Source organism: Sander lucioperca, chromosome 11, assembly GCF_008315115.2.
Source record: "Sander lucioperca isolate FBNREF2018 chromosome 11, SLUC_FBN_1.2, whole genome shotgun sequence".
In the NCBI taxonomy this organism is placed as follows: domain Eukaryota; kingdom Metazoa; phylum Chordata; class Actinopteri; order Perciformes; family Percidae; genus Sander; species Sander lucioperca.
Genome location: NC_050183.1, coordinates 9980651 through 10005042, shown reverse-complemented (window position 1 = coordinate 10005042; position 24392 = coordinate 9980651). Strand labels below are relative to the sequence as shown.

Sequence of the window (24392 nt, the reverse complement as noted above, 5' to 3'; positions counted from 1 at the left end):
GAGGAGGAGTCAGACTGAGGAGGAGTCAGACTGAGGAGGAGTCAGACTGAGGAGGAGAGACTAGGTGGAGTCAGACTGAGGAGGAGAGACTAGGTGGAGTCAGACTGAGGAGGAGTCAGACTGAGGAGGAGTCAGACTGAGGAGGAGTCAGACTGAGGTGGAGTCAGACTGAGGAGGAGTCAGACTGAGGAGGAGTCAGACTGAGGAGGAGAGACTAGGTGGAGTCAGACTGAGGAGGAGAGACTAGGTGGAGTCAGACTGAGGAGGAGTCAGACTGAGGAGGAGAGACTAGGTGGAGTCAGACTGAGGAGGAGAGACTAGGTGGAGTCAGACTGAGGAGGAGAGACTAGGTGGAGTCAGACTGAGGAGGAGTCAGACTGAGGAGGAGTCAGACTGAGGAGGAGAGACTAGGTGGAGTCAGACTGAGGAGGAGAGACTATGAGGAGGAGAGACTAGGTGGAGTCAGACTGAGGAGGAGAGACTAGGTGGAGTCAGACTGAGGAGGAGAGACTATGAGGAGGAGAGACTAGGTGGAGTCAGACTGAGGAGGAGTCAGACTGAGGAGGAGAGACTATGAGGAGGAGAGACTAGGTGGAGTCAGACTGAGGAGGAGTCAGACTGAGGAGGAGAGACTATGAGGAGGAGAGACTAGGTGGAGTCAGACTGAGGAGGAGTCAGACTGAGGAGGAGAGACTAGGTGGAGTCAGACTGAGGAGGAGAGACTATGAGGAGGAGAGACTAGGTGGAGTCAGACTGAGGAGGAGAGACTAGGTGGAGTCAGACTGAGGAGGAGAGACTATGAGGAGGAGAGACTAGGTGGAGTCAGACTGAGGAGGAGTCAGACTGAGGAGGAGAGACTATGAGGAGGAGAGACTAGGTGGAGTCAGACTGAGGAGGAGAGACTAGGTGGAGTCAGACTGAGGAGGAGTCAGACTGAGGAGGAGAGACTAGGTGGAGTCAGACTGAGGAGGAGAGACTATGAGGAGGAGAGACTAGGTGGAGTCAGACTGAGGAGGAGTCAGACTGAGGAGGAGAGACTATGAGGAGGAGAGACTAGGTGGAGTCAGACTGAGGAGGAGTCAGACTGAGGAGGAGAGACTATGAGGAGGAGAGACTAGGTGGAGTCAGACTGAGGAGGAGTCAGACTGAGGAGGAGAGACTAGGTGGAGTCAGACTGAGGAGGAGAGACTAGGTGGAGTCAGACTGAGGAGGAGAGACTAGGTGGAGTCAGACTGAGGAGGAGTCAGACTGAGGAGGAGTCAGACTGAGGAGGAGAGACTAGGTGGAGTCAGACTGAGGAGGAGAGACTAGGTGGAGTCAGACTGAGGAGGAGAGACTAGGTGGAGTCAGACTGAGGAGGAGTCAGACTGAGGAGGAGAGACTATGAGGAGGAGAGACTAGGTGGAGTCAGACTGAGGAGGAGTCAGACTGAGGAGGAGAGACTAGGTGGAGTCAGACTGAGGAGGAGAGACTAGGTGGAGTCAGACTGAGGAGGAGTCAGACTGAGGAGGAGAGACTAGGTGGAGTCAGACTGAGGAGGAGTCAGACTGAGGAGGAGAGACTAGGTGGAGTCAGACTGAGGAGGAGTCAGACTGAGGAGGAGAGACTAGGTGGAGTCAGACTGAGGAGGAGTCAGACTGAGGAGGAGAGACTAGGTGGAGTCAGACTGAGGAGGAGTCAGACTGAGGAGGAGTCAGACTGAGGAGGAGAGACTAGGTGGAGTCAGACTGAGGAGGAGAGACTAGGTGGAGTCAGACTGAGGAGGAGAGACTAGGTGGAGTCAGACTGAGGAGGAGAGACTATGAGGAGGAGAGACTAGGTGGAGTCAGACTGAGGAGGAGTCAGACTGAGGAGGAGAGACTAGGTGGAGTCAGACTGAGGAGGAGAGACTATGAGGAGGAGAGACTAGGTGGAGTCAGACTGAGGAGGAGTCAGACTGAGGAGGAGAGACTAGGTGGAGTCAGACTGAGGAGGAGAGACTAGGTGGAGTCAGACTGAGGAGGAGTCAGACTGAGGAGGAGAGACTATGAGGAGGAGAGACTAGGTGGAGTCAGACTGAGGAGGAGTCAGACTGAGGAGGAGAGACTATGAGGAGGAGAGACTAGGTGGAGTCAGACTGAGGAGGAGTCAGACTGAGGAGGAGTCAGACTGAGGAGGAGAGACTAGGTGGAGTCAGACTGAGGAGGAGTCAGACTGAGGAGGAGAGACTATGAGGAGGAGAGACTAGGTGGAGTCAGACTGAGGAGGAGTCAGACTGAGGAGGAGAGACTAGGTGGAGTCAGACTGAGGAGGAGTCAGACTGAGGAGGAGTCAGACTGAGGAGGAGAGACTAGGTGGAGTCAGACTGAGGAGGAGTCAGACTGAGGAGGAGAGACTAGGTGGAGTCAGACTGAGGAGGAGAGACTATGAGGAGGAGAGACTAGGTGGAGTCAGACTGAGGAGGAGTCAGACTGAGGAGGAGAGACTATGAGGAGGAGAGACTAGGTGGAGTCAGACTGAGGAGGAGTCAGACTGAGGAGGAGAGACTAGGTGGAGTCAGACTGAGGAGGAGAGACTATGAGGAGGAGAGACTAGGTGGAGTCAGACTGAGGAGGAGTCAGACTGAGGAGGAGAGACTAGGTGGAGTCAGACTGAGGAGGAGTCAGACTGAGGTGGAGTCAGACTGAGGAGGAGTCAGACTGAGGAGGAGCAGACTGAGGAGGAGAGACTAGGTGGAGTCAGACTGAGGAGGAGTCAGACTGAGGAGGAGAGACTAGGTGGAGTCAGACTGAGGAGGAGAGACTAGGTGGAGTCAGGCTGAGGAGGAGTCAGACTGAGGAGGAGAGACTAGGTGGAGTCAGACTGAGGAGGAGTCAGACTGAGGAGGAGAGACTAGGTGGAGTCAGACTGAGGAGGAGTCAGACTGAGGAGGAGAGACTAGGTGGAGTCAGACTGAGGAGGAGTCAGACTGAGGAGGAGAGACTAGGGCGAGCCAGGCTGAAGTCATTTGGATAGATGCGCATCCACGGCTTTCTTTAACAGACCGCGAGGTCGATCACAGATTTACTGATGCTAAAATGGAGAATACGCATTGTTCATACTTTACACAGAGTGAGCAGCAGCTTCTTATGGAAGTATGATAACGTGAAACACATTATTTGTGTAAAAAAAAAAAGAAACACGGCCGCTGTAATGAAACAGCGAGAGAAAGCGTAGCAGACGATCACGGACCGACTGAACGCGTAAGTAGACTAAATTTACCTAGACATTAACTGACCACTGCTCTGAACTGAAACCATCATCCATAATCATTCCATTCAAGGATTAGGCTACTAATCATTTGCACAAATTAACAGTTGTACTCTTTGCCTTAAAAGTAAGCAGAAGATAATGTTACTCAGGAAATCTCTCTCTCTCTCATAAATTTCCTAAGTCAGTAACTTCCACTGCTCGCTTTTAATGCAAAGTGTACAACTGTTCAATTTTGCAAATGACAGTGACTCATTGAATGCTTTCAGTTAAGAGCGGTAGTTCATAAATGTATATTTTTAAATCTATCATTCAGTCGGTCCGCTATTATCTACCACGCTTTTTCTTGCATTTTCTTTTTTTAAACAGAGGACGAGTTTCCTTCTCTACATATTATATGCCTTGTTCCCTTGTATATATGGACATAGAAAACAAAGACATTAAAGAAATTGGACTCTAAAATCTAGGAACTATAAAGATAATTAAGTGATAAATTCCATGCACACTGTAAACATGAATGTAACAGAGTATATTCATCAGTTATTTCCCCCCCAGCAAAACATAAGGTCAAAAACCATTGAGGTGTCCTCCCCCTGTTGTTACATGAATGTACAGTAGTCTACATCACTAGATAGTTACTGGTCCAGTGAACTAAGACTATAATTTGGGAGGATTGTACAATTAGGATATGTTGTTAAAATTGTACAATCCTCCCAAATTATAGTCCCAGTTTACTGGACAACACACATTGTGTGTTAAGAATGCCAAATACAATACACATGGAAGCGGAACAAACATGATCCTTTATTGTTAAAGAATTAAAAAAAAAATGTAATGAACTAAAACAATTCAATGTGCATTGATCCACTATAGAAATGCACATGTACAGCATTGTATGTATCGCCATTTGAAACGTTATCAGCCATTTCTAATTATCTCAACAACTGCCATAATATATTCATCAAACTTCTAACAACAATATGAACAGCAGTGTTCATACAACAATATAACAGTAACAATGTCACATGAATAATTATAAAAAATAATGGTCACAACTTTAAATAATAACAGTAGTTAACTGAACAGCAATATGCACCTGTTGCAGGCTGATAACAATAGGGTAAAAGCACTGCTGAGTGAACAGAAAAGGCTCCAGGATTAATAAATCCTGGCTGTTAGCCTGGTCAGGAGCAGGCTAGCTGTACAGAATAAATAATGGTAACTTAGGTGCCTCTGCTTTTGTGAAACCGAGTCAAGGCTGAATTGAGCCAGGATAACTGGTAAATCCCGGCTTAATCCCTTATCTTGGTTTTGTCAAATAGCCCTCTGGTGAGGTTTCACTATAAGCCCCCCCTACGTATTTCTGATATTATTATTTTTTTTTATATGAATGTGTGCAAACAATAAACAAACAATAATATGTTTATTTATCGCTAGTAATATCGTTATCGTGATATTCGTTGTTATCCCATAGTTTGAACTAAGTTAGTATGAAGAACTATGACTCTGACCCGACAAAGCATTATCATAAAATAACTGCACACAGCAGAGGAAATGTGTGTGTGTGTGTGTGTGTGTGTGTGTGTGTGTGTGTGTGTGTGTGTGTGTGTGTGCGTGCGTGTGTGCGTGCGTGCGTGGACAGTGGCAAAGCACAGCTCTCAGCACTGACCTGAAACATGATGGAGGAGGGGAGGGGCTCGATGCATGGCTGCTGGTCCGGGAGCGGCAGCTCCTCCAGCAGGTCCACGTTGGACAGGGCATCTTCTAAAGTCACTGTGGACGTCATGCTGCTGAAAGGGACAAAAACAATCATGTTTACAGCTTTTTGTCCAGGAAAGCAGGACCTATAGTTCTTATCAAACACAATAAAGCGTGGCAGGCCCTGCAGTATGCACCAGCAAAACCAAGTGACTGACAGACCAGACTTACAGCACTCTGGCTTCATTTTTGGTTCATGTTTTTTTAAGTTTTACATTGTTTTGGTTTGACAACACAAGTCACAGTGGAAGGCATAAGAGAGAAACTTTTATGTAGGAGGAGGAAAAATCCTGGAGCTGCCAGACAGCGTGGAGGCAGCAGCTTAGCAGAGGATGGGCTAGGAAAAGCTAAACTGAACTTCAAACTGAAAACCTTACAATCCCCAAGCTAACCAGTAAGCCGCCGCAGCTGCAGAAATCGCACCTTTAGCTCTGAACAGAAGCTTCACAGGGTGTATTGCGGCTGTAAGCAGTCCAAAATATTGCTGCCGCGAGGGGCTAAACACTGAGAGATACACACTGTGACGCGCTTGAGATTTTATTGCAATGATTTTTATTCTTCTTCTTCCACACGTAAAATACACTTAGCACTGCAGTTACCAAATGTAATTGTTACCTGGTGAGTAGAATAATTGCGTTAATGCAGCGTAATGCGTGATACGGTCAACAGAAAGTGTTCGCTCCCAGGCTCACCCCCTCTCTGTCAATGCCCAAAAAAACCCAGGTGCACAGGTGAAGCAAACAAACTGCGATGACAACGCCCACCACCTGCCATATCAGTGCACAACACAATAATCAACAAACAACACAAATGAGACCATAAACAACATCCAATATGTGGCTCCTACAGGGTGCTTTAGGTTCCCCTTTCTCAGTATCACACCAACAAGGTCAGTGCTGAATCATGGCCTCTGCACTGCTGAAAACAAACTTGCCACCTTTTTTTTTCTTGCAAATGCCTCCTCTATCTGACCATAGTTTTCGATGCACATAAACCTAAACATTGTTTGCACTAGTACAGACGTGTGTGTAATGGAACAACCAGAGCTGCAAAGATTCATCGATCACTTGTCAACTATTAAATTAATTGCCAACTATTTTTTTAAAGATTATTTTTTGGGCTTTCTGTCTTTAATGGAGAAGGACAGCTAGGTGAGAAAAGGGAGAGAGAGAGGGAAGACGTGCAGAAAATCGTCACAGGTTGGACTTGAACCCTGGACCTCTGCGTCGAGGCATAGACCTCTGTGTGCCTGCTCTACCCACTGATCCAACCCGGCCACAATTGCCAACTATTTTGATAATCGATTAATTCTTTTGATTTGTAAAATGCTCTTATTCCAGCTTATTAAATGTAAATATTTTCTGGTTTCTTCACTCCTCCATGACTTTGAGTTGTGGACAGAATAATCGTTAGTTACAGCCCTAGCTCCAACTAACGATTATTTTCATTGTTGATCAATCTGTCGATTATTTTCTCGATTAATCCATTGGTTGTTTGGTCCATAAAATGTCAGAAAATTGTGAAAAATGTGGATCAGTGTTTCCCAAAGCCCAAGATGACGTCCTCAAATGTCTTGTTTTGTCCACAACTCAAAGATATTCTGTCACAGAGGAGAGAAGAAACTAGAACATATTCACATTTAAGAATTTTAAATTTTTTTTCTTAGAAATAACTCAAACCGATTAATCGATCAAAACGCTTTTAATTAATTAAATAGTTACCAAGTAATCGATTAACCAATTAATCTTTGCAACTCTGGTTGAAAACCTACAAACAACTCCATGTAGTTAATGCAAATTAGACAGGGCTTTCCCAGATGTCTTTGCTACGAGTTATCAATTTATACTATATGCTAAAATTGAAAATGTGCATTTGACACAGGCTATTTTAGATGGAATGCTATTTCAGAGTGTGGTGGTGCAGAGTCATTGTTTTGGTCTTTAGGGTATTCCCAGTGATAACAGAACATCATTGCCAAAACAGTGTAATTTCACAAGCTGTGTGAAAATACACAAATGTTGCTTTCTGCAACATGCTACCATTTGCTGCTCCCATGCCTCGTGGATGTTTTATGTAACTACTTCCAGGAAAAACACTGAAACACAAAACACTTCTTTCAAATGAAGCAGATACATTTGGTTTGCATTCTCACGCTGCTGCTGCTGACTGCTGACTTTCGGATGTCACTGACACCGAACAATCAAAAAACCTACTGCAATCAGAATGGACAGCGAGTCAAAACAATCCACACACAGCGACTAACAGCCAACACAAAAGCCTGGCAGTCACTGTGTGCACCGGCCACTGACCTCCTGCTCTGTAGCTGGAAGTACAACACAGAGCACAAAGAGGAGGGGGTCCATGTTGGAGCCAAGATTATGATTTCGACATTCACTTTTATTTTTGATGAATTGTGCATTAATGCATTGATATTGAGAGTAAACTAGACTCATTATAAACTAGCGAGTTGTGTTAATTGATCTTGGTACATAGAGTATCATCACAGCCTTTTGACAATCAGCTGATTGAGGCAGTAATTGTATCAGCAGGTATATAAGAGCTGAGCTGACATTCAGTTTTTGTTCTTTGGTTTGTAGCCATATGTTTTTTTGACCATTGTACCACTCAGTACCGATAAGTGATTGTGAATTAAAGTTGTTTTTTTTATATATTATTTTTTTTGCTCTGCTGTCAATCCTTGTACGCCATTGGGTAAGGACAGTTCATTATTGCTTGTGGAAAAGAGGAACAACGAATTAATACAAGGTCTGAATGATAAAGGGAAATAAATGTGACAAACTGAAGAAACCAAGGCGCATTCCAAAAGGACAAGCAAGAAACAAATAGGGTGTCTGAAAGTCCATATAATTTGAAAGAATTTGAAGGGGCTAACATTGCACACATGGCATATGCAGGCGTTACGCATAACACACAGAGGACCTGGATGGCTAATGCAAGCGCAGGCATGCACTCACTCCACAAAGATTTCTACAAAGCCCGTGACCACCGTCGACAGCATCAGATTACAAAGAGCAGCTGCTCTTTTGATCACAGAAATGAGACGTAGAGTTGGTTGGTTGGATGTCATGGTAGCTTTAAGACTTCCTTGCATACATAAAGTTTTGACACAAGCCAAAATACGTTTTAAAATATTGTATGGTCAAATGGGTTACTTTTTCAACTATCCAAAGGGCACTTCTTGAAAAATTAGGCATCATCACTACATATTTTTGGTAAAGTACAACAAATATAAACACTATTTAATTTGTTTTAAAGCACTATAGGGTCTAATTGGAGATCTACTGAGCATCTTTAGATGTCATTGATTAGTTTGTACACTAAAGTAGTAGTTTGATTTCACTTCAATTCACACACTACTGCTCTGAAAAGCTGCATCATAGGCACAGCCCTGACAAAGTGATTTTAGTGATCTTTCAGGGCCCGTGAAATAAAGTCGGAAAAATACACATTTGACCGACCCACAATGCTGCAATATATATAGTATTGATTTTAGCTTTTTGAATTGATAGACATTTTGAATTGAGACATTTGAATATAGTGCTCACTGCTCATATGCCTACATGTATGTAGTTGGATAAGTTAGTAAATTACATTTGAGAAATCCCCTTGATTATGTCTGATATTTTTGCCAGGAGGACAGCACGGGTAAAGGGGGTGGTAGATTGGGCGGGGGGCTTTGAGGTATGTAGGTAGGTATGTGGTAGGCACCACATTGTCTTAATACGGGACAAATATATATGTATAGTTTAACTATTTAGATCAAAGTTATGGCAGGAGTTGTCATGAAAGCCTTATTTTCCTTTCTCCACGGCACACTCGTCAGAGTTTACTTAGCTAAACATCGCCATTAATATGTGATAACGCCGGTTTATATCACACTCTGTGTGTGCTCTGAGTGTTTATATGTTGAAGTTAACTTTTATAATATAGTGTAGGAGGTTATTGTGAAGTGAATCTCAGTTTCTGTGCTCTGTATTTAACCACCTCGTGATTTTTTTCAACGCTCCATGTCTGTAGCCTATTGTAACATTGGTAACAGCTACAGCTAATATCATTGTGCACTGTAAGTTTATAGCTGCTGCTTTTAGTTCACTTGGTAACTATATTAACCACTGTTGATTCCTATAACATTCATAATTCATTATCACTGGCATCATTATACTGAAACGGAAGTCAAACCCCTCCGTTTCACTGCCGACATAATTCACCCTAAGTAGACTAGTTAAAACTAAGTAGAGTGCTGTAATGTGAACACTCTCCTCTGAGGTAGCTAGACGTGTTTAGCCGCCAATAAGTGACTGCGAGCCGGGTACAGGCACCGCCAGATGACGGTCCTTTCAGGGGCCACGGTAGTGGAGTCATGAAACTCGAGGAAAAGTGAGCGTCATGCGGCAACAACAGTTAAGTTTAGTTTTCCATTGGATATTGAAGTTCATAAATAAGTGTTTTGGCATGGCTGGTCGATTGGCTCTATATCCATGGTATTAAAAGGGGGATTTAATTATTGCATGTTTTGTTGTGCATGATCGCACCCTGGTAACAAGTTATCAATAAGTACACATTAATAGAGTCTCAAATACAAATTAAAACTGTAAAGAGTGTAAAAATAGGTTAGTTGCAAAATACAGCTTTTCAAAAAGGGAAGGAAGTTAGATGAGGAGAGCCATCTATGTAAAGCAGTTTCCAGAATCTGTCTCATTAATGATTCAGCCAAATGTCTTTTTTTAGTTTGCCAAACTAAACTGCAAACAGTCAAGTAAGCAGTGTAACATACTGCAGATCAGACAACTTGGTGCCAAAACAGGGAAGTATGAATCACAGAAGATGAGAGCATGTGATGCACGGTCTACTTCAACACAGGGAACGACTGACACTGAACTGATGTCCGAGAAACTGAAAGTAACCAATGAAAAGCATAAACACACAGATCTGCATTTTTGTACTTAGACACTGCCTATTCGAAAATATGGAGAGAGAAAAAAAATGAAGTACCATTTGACAAACATTTTCATTATAAAAATAAAAAAAAATAAAAAAAAAAGGAACCTTGGTGGCTTTTGCTTTAGTGCACAGTTCCTGTTAAGACTGCAGAGCTCTCTCCTCTTATAAGAAACAGACAGGGACCAATTACAAAAGACATGCATCTTAAAGTGTTAATTTAGCCTGCCAGGTTGTGGGCCTGTATGCCCACTGGTGAAGTTGTACACCATGTGTTTGTAAGTGCTCCCTCCGTAATTACACAGTAAGGAGCTTAAAGTAGGTAACCTAGGTGTGCCAAGCAGATGGCAAACACAAGGCCCTCCCACGCAGCAGTAATAATAATACCTGTGGTTCACTAAAGCTTCGTAGCTCATTTTGAAATCACATGAAGAAATGAAGATAAAATAACATCGATCAAGAGAGATAAAGTGTCAAGACATAAACAAGAAGAACTAAAACCAGTGAAACAAACAGGAGAGACTACTTTTAGTCCCTATGAAAACAGTGCAGTGGGCCTGTGGGTTAGCTAGACCTGGGCTAGTTGTGCCCCCAGGAGGTACTTCTGTAGTTTCCAAGAGGTACATGGAAAGATTGTAGCCTGACTAATGTTATAATGTGATTGAAAAAACATATCCACACATTCATATTCCACAAACTAGTAAACAAGTGAGCAGAGAGGTTCACTTACCTAAGTATTGAAGTTGAAATAGTTAGGAAAAGTAATTATTGCATGATTGAAATAGCTACAATTAATTTTGTCCACAACTCAGATATTCAGTTTATTGTCATAGAGTGAAAAAACTAGAACATATAATTACATTTTAAGAAGCTGCAATCATAGAATTTTTACTTTTTTTGTGATTAACTATTTTTTATTTTATTTTTTAAAACATACATGTTCGCAACATGGACACATCACATCCCCCCCTCATCATCACCACCCACCGAGACAGAAATCAAGATGACAGTACAATATTCAAGACCATTCAACAAAATAGTGACACAATAGACAATAAACCATAAACCAAATAAACATATGTATAAATGACAACACCATAAGCCCATCATACACGTCTCTCCCCAGCACAAAGCTTCTTAGGAGCCTCCAGAAAGCTCAGCTACTTTCTCCATTTTCTAGTCTAGACATCCAATCTGGCAAACCATTTATATGATATTTTTTCAAACGTTGCCACCCTAGCCCTCTCACAAGCCCACTGCTGGATTGACAGCAGCCCTTCATTCCTCCATCCTCTTAAAATAATCTGTCTGGCTATCATTAAACTAGTCTGGACCCAGCTTCTTATGTGCTTATCCATCCCACTTAGGATCTCTCAGAACCAGTAATCTTTGGCTGAATGGAACCTGGGTCCCTGCGGTCTGACATAGGTTATCATGTATCCTGGTCCAGAATTCCTGGACCTTATCACAGGACCATAGAACATGATGTAATTTTTTTACTTTTTTTTAATAAAACATCACTCAAACTGATTAATCAATTATCAAAAAAGTTGGCCATTAATTTTATAGTTGACAAGTTATGGATTAATCTAATCCGCTCTAGTTGAAATGTTTAGCAGAAGTAATGGATCAACTTTAAACTGACCCAATCTTTTTTTTTTTTTAATACTGTAACAATAGCTACTTATATTAATGACAGTGTTGAAAAACAACCACTTTTTTAAATCAATTCAAATGAGCACATAGGCCTACTTCAGTTCATCTGACAGGGCTGTGGGGGGGCACCACGCATAACAGTTTCGGAATCACTAGTCTAGACCGACCAGGACATTGTTCTGTTTCTCTGGGTCCAGAGTCAGACTAGTTTAGCCCTTGTGTTGTCTTCCTGTCGACCGTGCAACTTTGCTTTTCAGTGTAAAAATGTAAACTTTTTTCAATGTTTTGGTCGTCTTTTTGACACTTTCCCCGATGTTTTGACGTTTGTCACTTTTTCTGATGTTTTTGTCTATTTCTTCGGCGCTTTTCCTGACGTTCTTTTATCCATCTTTTTTCAAATGCTATAAAATTGACTAAACCACCCAAATTTAATGAAAGTAGTGAGCTGATCATTTAAATTACTTGTGAAGCGCGTTGTACGGAACCATCCACATTATTTCTTTGGACAATTTGGTTGAAAGAAACCCAAATTTCTGATATAGAAACTTTTTGAAAATGGGTCAAATTTGACCCGAGGACAACAGGAGGGTTAATAATAGACAGACAGATTATTTTAAGAAGATGGAAGAATGAAAGGGTCCCGTCAATCCAGGAGTGGGCTTGTGAGATGGCTAAGGAAAAAAATATATAGAATTTTTATATATAAAGAATATTTTTTTTTTTTTGAGAGAGAGATATATATATATATATATATATATATATATATATATATAGATTTGTTCATGTTGCGAGTTGTATGTTTTGTATTTTGTCAAAAAAAAAGAACAGACAAAAGAACAAATTGTTAATCACAACAAAAGACAGTGCTTCCCAACATTTTGAGACTGAGGTCCCCCTACAGCCCTGTCAGATGAACTCACGTACCCCTTCATCGGTTACCAAAGTGTTCCAAATGTTTAACACTATTATATAAAAGTGAATATTGTCAAATTTTTTATACAATTTTACAGTCCATGTTAAAGTTGGTTTGGTCAGCAATCGTACTACAAGCCTTCTAGGCTTTTTTAGAATTAAGCTGAATATTTGACCAAATATCCACTAATGTTACTTTTAGATAACTATTTAAACCATTTATCCAGTACTTATAACTTATCATTTGAACTGTTTAGCCATTACCTTTAGCTACCTGTTTAAACTTCTGTAATCGCTTGCTAACTACTTTTCTCTTACATAACGGCAACATGTAGTGTTCAGGTGTTATAGTTGTCTTCATGTTAATATGTGGATATATTCTTCCAATCAAATCATAATTTTAAAGTGCTCATATTATGCTTTTTGGCTTTTTCCCTTTCCTTTGTGTTACCGGTATATATATTTTTTGTGACTATGTAATCCCAAAGTCCCCCCCAAAGGGACTTACCATCTCCAACAGAAAACACTGTTCACAAACTGCTCCAAACAGCTCTATTGTAGTCCAGCCTTTACTTCAGAGACAAACATGGTCACTTTGGAACACACGTTATAATGCTCACCTAGCTGCTAGTAGTCCTTACCTAGGTACTGTCAGGACACGCCCTCATTCTCTGCTTCTGACTGGCTAGTAGTCCTTACCTAGGTACTGTCAGGACACGCCCTCATACTCTGCTTCTGACTGGCTAGTAGTCCTTACCTAGCTACTGTCAGGGCACGCCCTCATACTCTGCTTCTGACTGGCTAGTAGTCCTTACCTAGGTACTGAGCATGTGCGACTCCCAACAAAGATGTTACAGCAGTGAGAGGTCTCACTCTGTAGCTAAAACAGAGACCTGAACACAGGGTGAAAAGAGGAGCTGCTGTAAAATATGGTGTTTTCTGAAAATGAAACCATGTAAACCTATTCTGGTACAACCTCTAAATACAATTATGAACCTGAAAATGAGCAGCAGACAAGTTAAAGAGAGATATCTCAAAACCTCCGCAGATAAAAATGAAACTATATGCACGACTGGGTGCCCGTACGAGTACCCTTAGTAAAAAAAAATGTTGTCATTTGAGTGAAGGTGAACTGACCTTTTAAGCTAGCCACTGAATAGCAGCAGAAACATTAATGTGTGGTACAGCATAGCTATCAATGTTCAAATGCAATTGTCTCATGTCTGACAAAGCAGATTAAATGTTTAACACTTTTGCAAGCTATACCAGAAGCTGACACTGTCACCCTTTCACATCTGAAGACAAGGAGGAAGCCACTATATTTCTCTGAAGTGATAAAACAGATGCAACAGCAACAATCATATGCTCTGCCGGCATTTCCTTAAAAGATGGCAATCACAAAACAGCAGATAGTTGCAATGAAAGCCATCCATGTGTCAGCTTTTTGCGTCACACAGTGCCACCCTGAAGGAAGTTGTAATCGTTTCTCTAGATTGAGGTGTGAAACCACTTGGCGGGCTATCACACCAGTTCCTACACCTTCTATCAATGCAAAATGAATCTGAAGCTATCTCAGTTTTACCATTAAAGTCAGTGCAAACAAATGACAATACTTCTCCAAAATGTTATTGTTCACACCACCTTACAACACTTCCTGAATGCTCAGTGGTGCATACATCAAGTGCTCACCAAAAAGTCTTATATTTCACAGTACCATCTCTAACCCAACAGCATTTTGCTGAAATAATAAATGCAACAGTCAAGAGTATTTTAGCCTTCATAAGAGCTTTAACACTTCTCTACATTCTCTCAAAACTTTAATAAGTGATCAGACACAGATACAGTGGAAATGGAAACCAACTATTCAGTTTCAGTGGCTTCACCACTGTAGGGTACTATATAAAGAATACAGAGTATTTCACTTAAAGTGTGTTATTCTAAATTAGCTTTACAGCATCATTGAAGACGAAATTCAACCACAGGTAGATAAAACACACCACTTTCACCAAAATGCCAACAGATGTGGTTTGACCTACAGTATTATATCATCATCATCATCCTTCCTTCCTTCCTTCCTTCCTTCCTTCCTTCCAAACACTGATAAGGGTCTACTGCAAACACTGTAACAACAAATAATGTCCTCCTCTCATTACATGACCACACTTTCCAGGTTTGATCTGTTTGAAAGTCCACACAGCAGTTGCCACAATTTAATCTAAAGTGACAATATAATCTTGTACAAAAATATGAGATATGACATTACTAAAAAGATATTTCCCCATGTGAAGTACGAATTTTCAATTGTTTAAAAAAAAAAGGCTGACTGAACTGGTATTTACAATGAATGGCTGGGCAGCGAATGCAACATCAGGAGGGTGTGGAATACAGTCTGGTTCCTGAACACAGCTGTCCTATTGCAGGAGGCTAATTCCCAAAGGAACAACCAGAAGACTGGAGGAAAATGAAGAGATAATGACTCATTCCGTTTCACTTGCTGACAGTTAGCTCAATTATTGGTGTATAACTTTGACTTTTTTAACAGCAACTATCTTACTGCGGCTATCACACCTGAAGGACACATTAACGCTCTACTCCAACTCACAAGCAGTGACAAATTATTCTAAAATTAAGTTCAGCGCGAGAAAATCTTTGTTAATAGTGAGCTTTTGATGTGAACAATGTGAACAAGTCCTGCCTGCCTCCAACATGTAGCTGTGGTAATGGCCATATCCCTGCTCAGCGCCGTGGCCTGAGATTAGTCACAGCTCGGGCCTGTGAGCCAGGAAAATGGCTTTGCTTTGCAACAAGCTGTTAACCCCCTCAAGCGAATAACTCCATTTGAAATAAGTTTTTAACGCACAACTTCAACAAAGCGGCGTTACAAAAGGCTACACTCGAAGCTATGCCGCTTAACTTTTTCCACCGTTGGTTAGTTAACTTAGCTGGAAATACACACTCTGAAACCAACTTCGCGACCAATCATTTCTACTCACCCGGAGTTGTTGGTTAGCAAGGACAACTTGTGCGGTTATGAGCCACACTAGAGAGCCATTAACCGGAATGTTGATCCATCTGGCGACTGAGAAGTCCTCTATCCAAGTTTTATTTTTTCTCTCGCCTTTCCTCGGTCGGTGTTATCATGGGCGGGGGAGGGAAGCCGAGCAGGGAGTTCCTGTCCCTCAAACAGGGAAACTCAACAGGAAACTCTGCTCCGAGCTGCGGTGCTAGCCTCATCCACTAGGGCAGGGACGAAAGGTAAAGTCAAAGGAATGTACAGTACGAACCTGCCCGAGGGTATGGAGGAACATTTGTGACAAAACATCACTCCCCACGCTACACACAGCATGCTGACAGCATGGGGCATGTGGGGCTGACTTCCTTTTAAAAAATCTTGAATTAACTATAAGTATATAAAGTATTTGAATAAATATAATACAAGTTTGTGTTTTCAAGTATTGCATAGGGATCCAAAAAAACCCTCCAAAATATCACTGAAAGGTATAGCTGCTAATGTAATTTTAGGTCATGACATGAAAGCTGTTAGGCACTTTCTTTTTTGGCGTCGTTGGGCAAAAATTCCATAATAATCTTTTAGAAGTGGTCTGAGAGAAAACTACACTTCTGCATCTCTTGGCTTTGTTTTCAGGCTTTTGGCCAATCACAGGTCATTACAGTGAGAGAGTGTTCCTATTGGTTGCTCTGCGCATGCATTTCCCTTTCGACTGAGAGGGAAAAAGTCTCACTCACTTTTTTTTTGCTTCTACCCACTGAAGCGTTAACTAATTTAGCTACTACTAGTGATCGTTAGGTCTTTATTAATAGTAGGTTGATACTATAGTCACTATAAGTATTTTTCATGTACGCATGCAATGTCAATTACCAAGTTTTCATTTTGTATTTAGTTTAATAGCAAATGTAAAGCACACAACAACCTAATACAGACCACTTTTAGACAGGTAAACTAATAGTAAGTTGCAACCACTGCCAAAATTACACCATTCTAATACACCCAGACAGATACATTTACACAGTCTTTGGGGTATTGGAAAAAATCTGAGCATATGCAGAAACCCCACACAAAAAATGCAAACTCCAAACGCCATACAGCTGATAACCAAGGACCTTCATCTTGCCTGTGAGACAACAGTGCTCCCCAATGAGCCACTACACTGCCCCTAATCAAACTCTAAGATAAATGAGGCTAATAGGATAAGTCTAATCTCCCTCTAAAGGCCCTGACACACCAACCCGACGGCTGACCGTCAGACTGATCAGTCGGCTCCCCGAGGTCCAAAAAGTGCCTTGGAACACACCGAAGCGACGCAGACTTGAGCGTACGTTCTGCGCGTGCGCGAGACGTAATACAAAAAAATGAAACCCGGATATGACGAATGCGTCACGTGGGTCTGGCTTCTCCAGCTGACCAATAATGGTGGCTTGTTCGAAATATGATCTCGTATTTTACGAAGATAGTTCACTGAAACGTGTTTCTGAAAACATTTTAAGCGAGATATAGGCCATGCAGTTGCTGAATCTGTCTTCATTTCAGATCAACAAAGGTCAGTTTAAAAGATTTTCGTCAGATTTTGAGAGGCGTTCGTCACTCATCCCGCTCGCCATTTCCGGGTTAGCTCTCCACCAATCAGATTGGTCATTGAGTCCGATTGCCCGCCCTCCGACCCAGCAAGTCAGGTCGGCCAAAATGAAGGCCGACCTGACGACGGACGACAGCGCGGAACACACCAAACAGGTTGAGTCACCGACCTCACCAGACTGTCCGACGGCCGATTATTGGGTTGGTGTGTCAGGGCCTTTATACCATACATAGTGAACAGAAAAAGAAAAAGAAAGGCAACATTGTCTGGAATGAATATATTCTAGATAATGTGCATTTACTTAAGCCATATAGCAATACAGCTTGTGCAATGAGGCGTAGCAGTTTGCCACTATGAAGTCATTAAGTACACTGTTTTAACTAATGGAACCAACTGAAACAATGCCAAAACAGATCATTTTTTGAAAAAGCCTTTAAATCAGTTTACTTCATAGCTATCTGGCAGTGGTGGCTGCTACGGTCATACATAATGCAACGTAAATAGAGGGCCTTGTTCATTGTTAATGATCACAATTTGCTCATTGGCTGGAAATAACTGAGGTCAATACTACTGTAATTTAGTTTCCATTACCTACTGTACCTCACTAAGCAATACTTTCAAATTACCATAGGTATGCAGTGTGCATGTTTAATTAAAGATAATGCAAATTAAGTGAGATATCATTCTAAAAAATATCTTTGTCCTCACCCACATTGTTGTGATATTCCCATGACCTTTAACATACCTATTCAGTTGTGTGTCAATTCTTTCCTTACAAGGACTGTCTTGTATGGACATCAACTGCAGTATCTTGGGATATCATTTCTAAACCAAGAGCTAAATTTCAGAGCATTAAAGAATATCAAACGTGTGCAACAATCTGCAGTTATTTTGCTTTACTGTGTAAACCATGAATTAGTCGATTAGTGTCCATACCAAAAAAGAGATTTTATAGTAAAGCAATGTTACTCTATGTTGAATAACAACATGGCATATACCTACATCTTTGTTCAAGGTTTATTGTGCTTCGTATATACACATTATTAACAATCGACATAACAGCTCATAAAAAAACACCTTCATGTAAAAAGTTACACTTTTTTAATGTATGTTCACAAGTAGCTTGTTTGACTAGGGTCCTAAAAAGACAGATAATCCTCCAACATCTCGTAGTCCGAGTCCATCTCCAGCAATCGGAGCAGATAATGACATCATATGTTGCACATCATCATGAACAATGACAGCAGTCAGAGAACAGACAGCAACGAGACAGAGAAGCAAACAGTGGAGTTCAGTCCACCACATCAAAACAGACAGCATGGTTCCTCAGCACTGCTCAAACCCTGCCATCAGGGAGAGGGCGAGAGACTCCACTGTACCAGGAGGAAAAGCAGCAACAAAAGAATTTGATTACTTCATGTTAAATATTCTGTGCATAAAGTAAAGACCTAGCAGATAATCAATATAACATGTTAGTTTATTGGAAAACAGAGACCTGGATCAGTGTTTTACTTACAATGAGGGAAGGAGCCACGACATACAGCCTTGTTGAGTATCGTCACAAGGAACATGTGACAGTTTTTGAAATCGGATTCCATTTTATCGATGGACTCGATCCTGAACGTGAAAGATAAACACAATTTTTAGACACAACCAGGGTTGTCAATAACGCTACAGCAGCACAGATTTTGGGTTTGGTGGTTGGTACTTCTGAGACAATAAATACATTATTAGTATGTGGACATCTTGTAATCTTTAAACAATTTTACCACAATTATAATACAGCCTAGATTTTTATTTCTCCCCAGTTTATATGAAAAGCTCTTACTTCCAGGCTCCAAATCCAGCTTGCCACCGGTCAGAGAAGATGAGGACTAGATTGAGAACCTTCATTATTGCCTCTTTCACAAAACTGACCTTTGAAAACAACATTGGACAACAGTGAAATGTCATAAATTCATGTAGAAAGCTCGCCCAGCCCAGCTGCCTCAATCTGAACAGGACAGGACAATAGCTGCCCTCAACCAAATCTGCAGTTAAACCTATTCCCTGGGAGTGCTGTTTACCTTCTCCCTCAGGAGGCAGCGGTCGTGAATGGTTGCCAAATATCTGTAATGGATCTTGATCAGCTGGTCCAGGTCCTTTGCTTCCTGTACTTGGTGCTGAAACTCCAGTCCCGTGCTGTGCAGAATCTGCGGAGATACAATGCAGACAGATTTAAGGTTGTATGCAAATTATTACATTTCAACTTAAAGTACCATACTAGTGTTTTTTTTTTATCAAATTGTGTACGTTCCTGCTGTCATTGAATGCACCACCAATATGACTTTTCAAAATAGTCTCTCTTCTTTTACTTGCAGCATACCGTACCTGCAGAATGATTTGCTTTAAAAACTGGTCAGTTAGAAATATATAAAGTTACAACTAGGGCTGTCAAAATAACTCGATAATAACGAGTTAACACAAATTCCTTTTAACGCCACTCATTTTTTTGATGCAAGATTAACGCATGCGCTTGGGCAGAAATGGATAAAGAAAAGAGTCTTTTGAATGGCAAGTTCAATTTCAAAGCCCTTCCAGATTATTCTGGGGAAGACTAACGTTATTTGCATGTACTGTCGAAGTGAACCGAGTTACCACCAGAGTATGTTGAGTCTCAAATTTTAATTGAGCATTAAAAACGTTTAAAATATACCTTTTAAAGTAGCCTACATTTAGAATAGATACAAAATGTGTGAGTCATTTGCGAATAATCGCAAGTTAACAATAGACAATCATGCGATTAATTGCAATTAAATATTTTAATTGATCGGCAGCCCTAGTTACATTATTTGTCAATAATGGGAGAAAACGTGAAACCACATGGTCCTTTAATAGCAGTGCTGTACTGGTCATATAAAATTGTATTCTTTTGATTTGAAAAATACTGATATGCACAACAATGTGTGATAAGCCTTTTCCATGGAAGACATTTTGACATTTCACAGAAGGAAAACGCACATGTGTAAATAATAAAATGAATGATGGCCAAATTCTATTTAGCTGCTTTGGTGGTTGTGGTATTGTGGATCATTAATTGGTATTAGTGACACCTGTGGTGTTCCTCCTGTGACGAGTTGAAATGTCTGCTGTGAAACGGCGTGCTCCGTGACTCGTCTCACCCTGGTCATGATGTAGTTGTGAAGGCTGTTGACAAAGTGCATCAGTTTGACCCGCAGCAGGCACATTCTGTGAATCTGCTGATTTATAGGCTCTTTGACCTTTACTTCCTCAGCCAGAGCTCCCTCCAGTTTCTTAGTGATGTCTGTGAAATCTAGAAGAAACAAACACGTTGCACATATTAGAAATGACACTGAAAATGTACTGGGCGGGCATGCTCCGTAGCCTGAGGATATTTACACATAACCAAGTTGTTTTCATGCATATCTCAACTGATGGAGCTTTATTTTTGGAGAATGTAGGATTTTAAAGTGCCACGACTCTAACTCATACCACTGAACCGGAGTGTGTCCAAACTGTATTTGGCCCATTTGATCTGCAGCAGGAGGAGAAACACTTGATTGTAGATCTTCTGACACTCAGAGCTAATCACAATGTCAACGGGCCAGGGAACCTGTGGAGAGTAAAATAAGTAAATGGCAGTTTGAAAAAAAGCACAGAGAAAATGTTAGCGAATACATTTACGTTGCTTACCTTGTAACCCAGGGTAAGCACTTCTAGATTATTCACAGGATGTTTTTTCCTGGCAGGGTCGATGGTCTCCAAGAAGACTGACAACCTATAAAATATGTGATGTTGGAAAATATTGACTTATCAATTATATAAAAAAGAAGTGATCTTCCTAATTGTCATAACACACCTTCAATCTGATTCTTTAGTATAAATCTGAGAACGTTTTTTTTCCCAGCAGGCAGTAAAATGCACAAACCCTTCTCTCCATCTCCTCCCTAGGCTAATGTGCAATAAACCCCAAGAACTGAATGTGCAATAACCCCATAAGTATATAATGTGTCATCTCCCCTCATTGTGTTATTTATCTAGATTTTTTTGTGATATTTTACCATTTCAATTTCGCTATTTTATATTTGTTATTTATATTGTCATTCTGGGAGCTGCTAAATTGTGTTTCATTATTTAAAACAATGACAATAAAGATTTAATGTATCTATTGTAAATCCATGTAGTACCTGCCGCTGTCCTCCGGGTAGCGCTGTCCCACTGCCTCCTGCAGCTGAACGTTGAGAAAAGACGGCTGCTGCCAGCTCTCCTTCTCCTGCACCTTGTCAAAGATGGCCGTGTAAAAGTCGTACATGGTGTCTCCGGCTTCCAGCAGGAAGTAGTTCCTCATAGCTTGGAGGTATTCCAGCAGCCTGTGGAGACATCAAGGAACTCAAATGCTCTACATGCGGTGTGACCTCACTCATATAACCCCATGATGTGCATTTGTCCAAGATTTTAACCCTGCGTGAGCACAACCGGTCATTGCGGTCTTCAAATCAACTGATTTTAGAAGTCCCAAGGTGGGGGGGGGGGGGTTGATCAGGCTATTGCAGTTGCTGCCCCGAGGCTCTGGAACAAGTTACCCCCTGACATTCGCACTATTACAGATGTAGCTCTTTTTAGATCCAAACTCAAAACCTATTTGTTTAGAATGGCTTTTAATACGTAGTAGTGGTGTGATCATTTCCCTCTCCTCCTCCTGTTTCTATGTAACCTTTTCTGATTTTACTGTTTTCTATGTTTCATTCTTTTTATTTCATGATATGTTGTTTTATTCTTGGTTCCTGATGTAAAGCACTTTGGATACCTGCTGGTTGCTGTAAAGTGCTATATAAATACATTTTGATTGATTGATTGATGAGAGATGCTTACTTGTAGTCTTTTTTCAGTGTCTTCATGAGGTTCCCGCAGCACTCAATGTACCTCCTCTCGATGTGGGGGTAGAGGCAAGAGCGCAGGGTGAGCTCAAATGTTTGGCAGGTGACAGCCTGAGATGAGCGGTCCACGATGAAATCGCCTCCGGAGAAACGCTCGTGGAAGTCAGTCTGCTCCAGGTACAGCCTGAGGAGGAAACACAGACCAGAGCTACTTAAGATTTTAAAACTCTTTGGAACGCAAGTCTGGGACGAAAAAAAATACATATAATCCCTTTGAAATCTTTGGACAGTACCATTTGTGAGGTTATAAAACCAGCAGTTGCAAAAAAAAGGCATTATATAATGATGGCTAAATTGAGGCCCTAAGCTTTGTTCTTGAAAGGATAACAGCTGTGGATTACAAGTGTTTTTTTGTTTTCACATTCTAGCATTTTTATTTGCTTCATTGTTTATTCCTGAGCGGAACAAAGGTCAGCCGAGCAATCCGAGGAGTTCTTTGTAATGTGAGTGTAGTGGTAACCGCTTACCTGGCAAAGTTGATGGCCAACAACGGATCGTGGACGTCTTCGATCTCCAGGTTCTGTGCAATGATGGCCTGCATCTTTATGAGGCTCCTCCTGGTGGCCTGTTGTTCTGTTACTGTGTCTGTGGGCGAAACCTCTTGGCTACAAAGGCGTGATTGCACTGATTCCAGAAACAGTGTGTATAAACTCTTCCTTTCTGCATCTGCAATGCAAAATGTTGACATTGTTAGGGCTGCAACTATTAACGATAATTTTGATTGTCCAGTAATCCGTTGATTATTTTCTCGATTAATCGATTAGTTGTTTGGTCTATAAAATTTCTGAAAATAGTGAAAATGTGGATCAGTGTTCCCCAAAGCGTCTCAAATGTCTTGTTTTGTCCACAACTCAAAGATTTTCAGTTTACTGTCACAGAGGAGAGAAGAGAAACTAGAACATATCACATTTAATAAGCTGGAATCAAAGAATTGTTTACTTTTTTTTCATTCAAAAATATTATCAACTATCAAAATAGTTGGCAATTAATTTATTAGTTGACAACTAATCGATTAATTTTTGCAGCTCTAGACACTGCTCTGTTTAGTTAAAAAAAAAAAAAACTTGAAACCTAAACTAGTTTGGGTGCACAGCTACAGAGAAGCAAACACTGACCTCTGGAGGATCTCTCAGACTGTTCAGTCTCCTTGCAGTCCAGATTTCTGAGCAGCTGCATGGACTTCCCAGCCATGATGATCTGCTTAAGCACGGGTTTGAGGAAGGACACCATGGTGAGCTGCCTGTTGCTGGAGCCCTGATCGCCTCCGGAGCTCCCGCTGGCTGCATCGTTCAGCTTCTCCTCATTCTCCACCGTCTCAGACACACTGTACAGCGTGTACGTGGCGTACCAGAAGTCCCTGTGGTTCACTGGGACGTCCTTGTTCCTGAGTGGAGAAAAGAAAAGAGGAAAAACTCAGCCTATTGAATGTCTCTGTCATACCCTTTTCCCACAAAAGTTTGCGTGTATATGCAGATTTTGTAAACACCGGTAAACCTGCTAAAAAATAGCTGATAGATTCCTTTCCTATTGCCAGTAGACGAGCATACCTGTCTTTTTTTTCTGGTGTGTTATGTTCGATGTCACTAATTCCCAAAAAAACAGGTGTCGTTATTGTTCATACTACCGCTTTCCGATACAGTGCACAAAACTGCAAACTCTGCTGTACATTCACTTGATATCTTTGCCAAAACACTTAAACTCTCCTCTGCTCAGACCGATCGCTCTGCATTCACCATCACTCTCTCACTCACGCCCCCCCCCCCCCACACACACACACACACACCCCCAGACACACACACTCTCTTTCAAACTCTGTGCCGACTAATTTGATGTTTCAGCGCTGTTCGAGCTGAGACGGATGGACTTTATGGCCAAGATGACAGATGTAGCCGACACAAATCACAGCATTGCCTTAAAAAAGGGCCGGAAATTTGTGTACATTTGCATACTGTATCTACCCGGGCGTCCTTTTCCATCACTGCTATTCGTATCTTGAGGCGGGAAATTACCGTGCCTATTGCAGTCATTTGTCCCGGGAGTGAATGCAGATTGTAACCTTTCCCATTGCAGACAAAAGCCAGATGTTAGTGGGTGTACAGTATATGGATTTTTTGGCCAGTGGGAAAGGAGTATCAGTTACTGTAGTGTAGCCACCAAAATGTTTTAAGATTCTTGTTCAACCATCTCCGCTACATACCTCTGGATGATGAACTCTTTGGCAGGGTCAAAGAGGTGACCGTGAACAATCCACTCATCCACAATCTCCAGATATGGTCTGACTGTCTCCGTCCACAGAGAAAATAACAAGGCCACCTAGAAGGGAAAATGACACACAGCAATGATCATA

General features: G+C 41.5%; 2 protein-coding genes across 4 annotated transcripts in view; both read right to left on the bottom strand.

Moving 5' to 3' along the window:
- Positions 1–15770, bottom strand: part of cyfip1 (cytoplasmic FMR1 interacting protein 1) — a 60313-nt gene extending 44543 nt beyond the window's left edge. The window contains exons 1-2 of one of the 2 annotated variants that reach the window (XM_031309423.2): positions 15507–15770; positions 4898–5018 (exon numbers count right to left, since the gene is read on the bottom strand). In XM_031309423.2, coding sequence (XP_031165283.1) covers positions 4898–5014 — 117 coding nt within the window. In that variant the 5' untranslated portion in view covers positions 5015–5018; positions 15507–15770. The remainder of the gene's footprint in view (positions 1–4897; positions 5019–15506) is intronic. The other variant, XM_031309424.2, reaches the window with a different exon arrangement.
- A 2339-nt stretch (positions 15771–18109) lies between these two features.
- tubgcp5 (tubulin, gamma complex associated protein 5) overlaps positions 18110–24392 on the bottom strand; it is a 19015-nt gene continuing 12732 nt past the window's right edge. The window contains exons 12-23 of one of the 2 annotated variants that reach the window (XM_031309452.2): positions 24243–24358; positions 23161–23429; positions 22513–22711; positions 21981–22169; positions 21296–21478; positions 20802–20886; positions 20601–20721; positions 20270–20421; positions 19175–19300; positions 18937–19025; positions 18625–18725; positions 18110–18481 (exon numbers count right to left, since the gene is read on the bottom strand). In XM_031309452.2, coding sequence (XP_031165312.1) covers positions 18435–18481; positions 18625–18725; positions 18937–19025; positions 19175–19300; positions 20270–20421; positions 20601–20721; positions 20802–20886; positions 21296–21478; positions 21981–22169; positions 22513–22711; positions 23161–23429; positions 24243–24358 — 1677 coding nt within the window. In that variant the 3' untranslated portion in view covers positions 18110–18434. The other variant, XM_031309454.2, reaches the window with a different exon arrangement.